The sequence below is a fragment of the Vipera ursinii genome (assembly GCF_947247035.1).
Source record: "Vipera ursinii genome assembly, chromosome: 6".
Lineage (NCBI taxonomy): Eukaryota > Metazoa > Chordata > Lepidosauria > Squamata > Viperidae > Vipera > Vipera ursinii.
Genome location: NC_139515.1, coordinates 89,076,542 through 89,079,041, shown reverse-complemented (window position 1 = coordinate 89,079,041; position 2,500 = coordinate 89,076,542). Strand labels below are relative to the sequence as shown.

General features: G+C 49.0%; 2 protein-coding genes across 2 annotated transcripts in view; one reads left to right on the top strand and one right to left on the bottom strand.

The window, feature by feature from the left end:
* LOC310642441 (C-type lectin lectoxin-Lio2-like) overlaps positions 1-2,500 on the top strand; it is a 310,859-nt gene that overhangs the window by 184,906 nt on the left and 123,453 nt on the right. The window lies entirely within an intron of this gene.
* Positions 1-2,500, bottom strand: part of LOC310642699 (uncharacterized protein) — a gene marked incomplete at its 5' end in the record, with an annotated part of 21,744 nt that overhangs the window by 18,635 nt on the left and 609 nt on the right. Inside the window, one exon of the mRNA XM_083366586.1 lies at positions 1,779-1,852. Coding sequence (XP_083222712.1) covers positions 1,779-1,852 — 74 coding nt within the window. The remainder of the gene's footprint in view (positions 1-1,778; positions 1,853-2,500) is intronic.

The following is a 2,500-nucleotide window of genomic DNA, read 5'->3' as shown; positions in this document are numbered from 1 at the left end:
ATAGCAGGAATGGAGGAGGAGGAGGAGGAGGAGGAGGAGGAGGAGGAGGAGGAGGAGGAGGAGGAGGAGGAGGAGGAAGACTGTGGGGTCCTTGGTGCTCTCTGAGTTTGGTTGTTTTCTTGCAGATGTTTCATGAACCAACTTGGGAACATCATCAGTGCTCATGAAGAGAGTGGGGGAGGAGGAGGAGGAGGAGGAGGAGGAGGAGGAGGAGAGGAGGAGGATCAAAAGAGGGAGCTTGGTGCTCTCTGAGCTTGGTTTTTTTTCTTGCAGACATTTCATGACCCAACTAGGGAACAGCTGTGTGAAGGAGTGGAGAGTTTACCACTCACACTGATGATGTTGCCTAATATGGGTTGTGAAACGTCTGCAAGAAAACAACCAAGCTCAGATCACCAGGGCCCCATTGGTTCCTATCTTAGCTAACTTTTGTTAATTTTCATATTTATCCTTTTAATTGTTTCATATTGTTGTTTTTATCGGGTTGTAAGCCACCTTGAATCTCCTCTTGATAGCGAGATGGGCGGGGTATAACAAGTAATTTAAATAAAATAAGCCAGGATAAATCTCAACCGGAGGAATTGAAAGGAGAGAAACGGTCCCCCAACGCCAGGACTATGACGTCATCCGAGCTGAAGAAAAGCAACACTTCTGCCTCTTTCCAAATAAACACATAAATAAGAGATTGAAAAGTTGTCTGAAAAAGAGGAAGGACATCACTTCCTCTGGTTTTGGAGGAGAGAACAAGGAAGCCACATAAATTATGGGTCACAGGATTCCGTTCTCGCCGAAGAACCTCACGGTCAAGTTGAGGCACAGCCTGGTCTCTCGGGAGGAAGCCCACCAGTTTCTCCGATCTAGTGCCTTCGGGGTTGGACTGCAGATTCCACGCTGTTTGGGGAAGATGGGTGTTGTCATCCAACATCTCTGGACAGGACAGGACAGGGCTGGGTAAATTCTCGTCCAAGAATCTTAGCTCTGACTCATCAAAAGTGGGGAACCGGATGGAGAGCAAGCATTCCTGAAGTTCTTCTTTCTCCTTTCCAATAGTTTCTGGTCTCCAAATTCAGAAAATGGGGTGGGAGACTGTGCCCCAAAACAGCCTTCATTGCTCAAAGTCAACAAAAGCTGCTAGTCCTCTTAGTGTTTCTAAGCCAGCATTGTGTGGACTTCAGCTCCCAGAATTCCCCAGCCAGCATTGTGTGAACTTCAATTCCCAGAATTCCCCAGCCAGCATTGTGTGGACTTCAATTCCCAGAATTCCCTAGCCAGCATTGTGTGGATTTCAGCTCCCAGAATTCCCCAGCCAGCATTGTGTGGATTTCAGCTCCCAGAATTCCCCAGCCAGCATTGTGTGGACTTCAGCTCCCAGAATTCCCCAGCCAGCATTGTGTGGATTTCAGCTCCCAGAATTCCTCAGCTAGCATTGGGTGGACTTCAAGCTAACAAGATTGAGCAACTCTGCCCTTAGTCTCCTCAACTTCAGCTCCCACTAGTATCTCTGTAGTTGGCTTGGTGAGGACACCACTTCCTTTTCCTGTGAGGAGCAGACACTGCTATGCTAACCACTAAGAGATGCAGTCTAACTCAAACCCAACTACAGCTCCCTGTCCTTCCTCAAACATGTGTCTCTCCTTTCAGTGGGGCTCTGGGCTCCATTGCAGTTGTAACTCGAGGACTGGGGTCAAGGGTTTGGCGGGGGAGTCAGAGCCCTACTTCTGACCCAGCAGAAGTTGAGGTCTAGATGAAAGAGGAGACGGGATGAAGAGGTCACTCACTTGATGTGCTCGGCCCGGCCAGATCCTTCGATTGTCTTAGCCCCCCAGCGCTGTTCCTTCTCCGAAATGTCGTTCTGTCAACAAGAGGAGACAAGAAGTTACGTCTGGTGGGACTCAGGAGAGGCTGTCCCGGTGCCCATCCATGGACCATCATCTCCCCAAGGTGAGGTTGCCTCCAACTTTCCAGAAGTCCTTTGAAACTGTCTATGTCTGCAGCCCCCGGGATCTCCTGAAGAACTGCTAAGATGGCTACGGAGCTTCTCCCTCTGCCAGGTCCTGGTTGTGCCAAAGATGCATTTTTCAGGAGGCAACCGGACTTTGTGGTTTTCCTTTGAAGACGTTGTGCTTCTCCTCCAAGAAGCTTCCTCAGCTCCGACGGGATGGCTGGGAATGGAAGGATTTCTATTCCTTGCAAGTCATCTGGTCATTAGTACTCCTCCCATTCCCGAAAACCATCCCGTCGGAGCGGAAGAAGCTTCTTGGAGGAGAAGCGAAACGTCTCCAAAGGAGAAGCAAAAAGGCCGGTTCCCTCCTGGAAAAAAAGCACCTTTGGGACAATGTCTAAGATGGCTACAACTGTACAATACAACAAGATGTTCTCTCCTCGTCTTTTTAATTCACATTAACGTGTATCACTACGGTACGGTTTCTAACATTTGCATTTTAATGGTGCCTCGCCCAGAGTCACACAGGTGAGACCGGCGGCTATATAAAAGTGACAC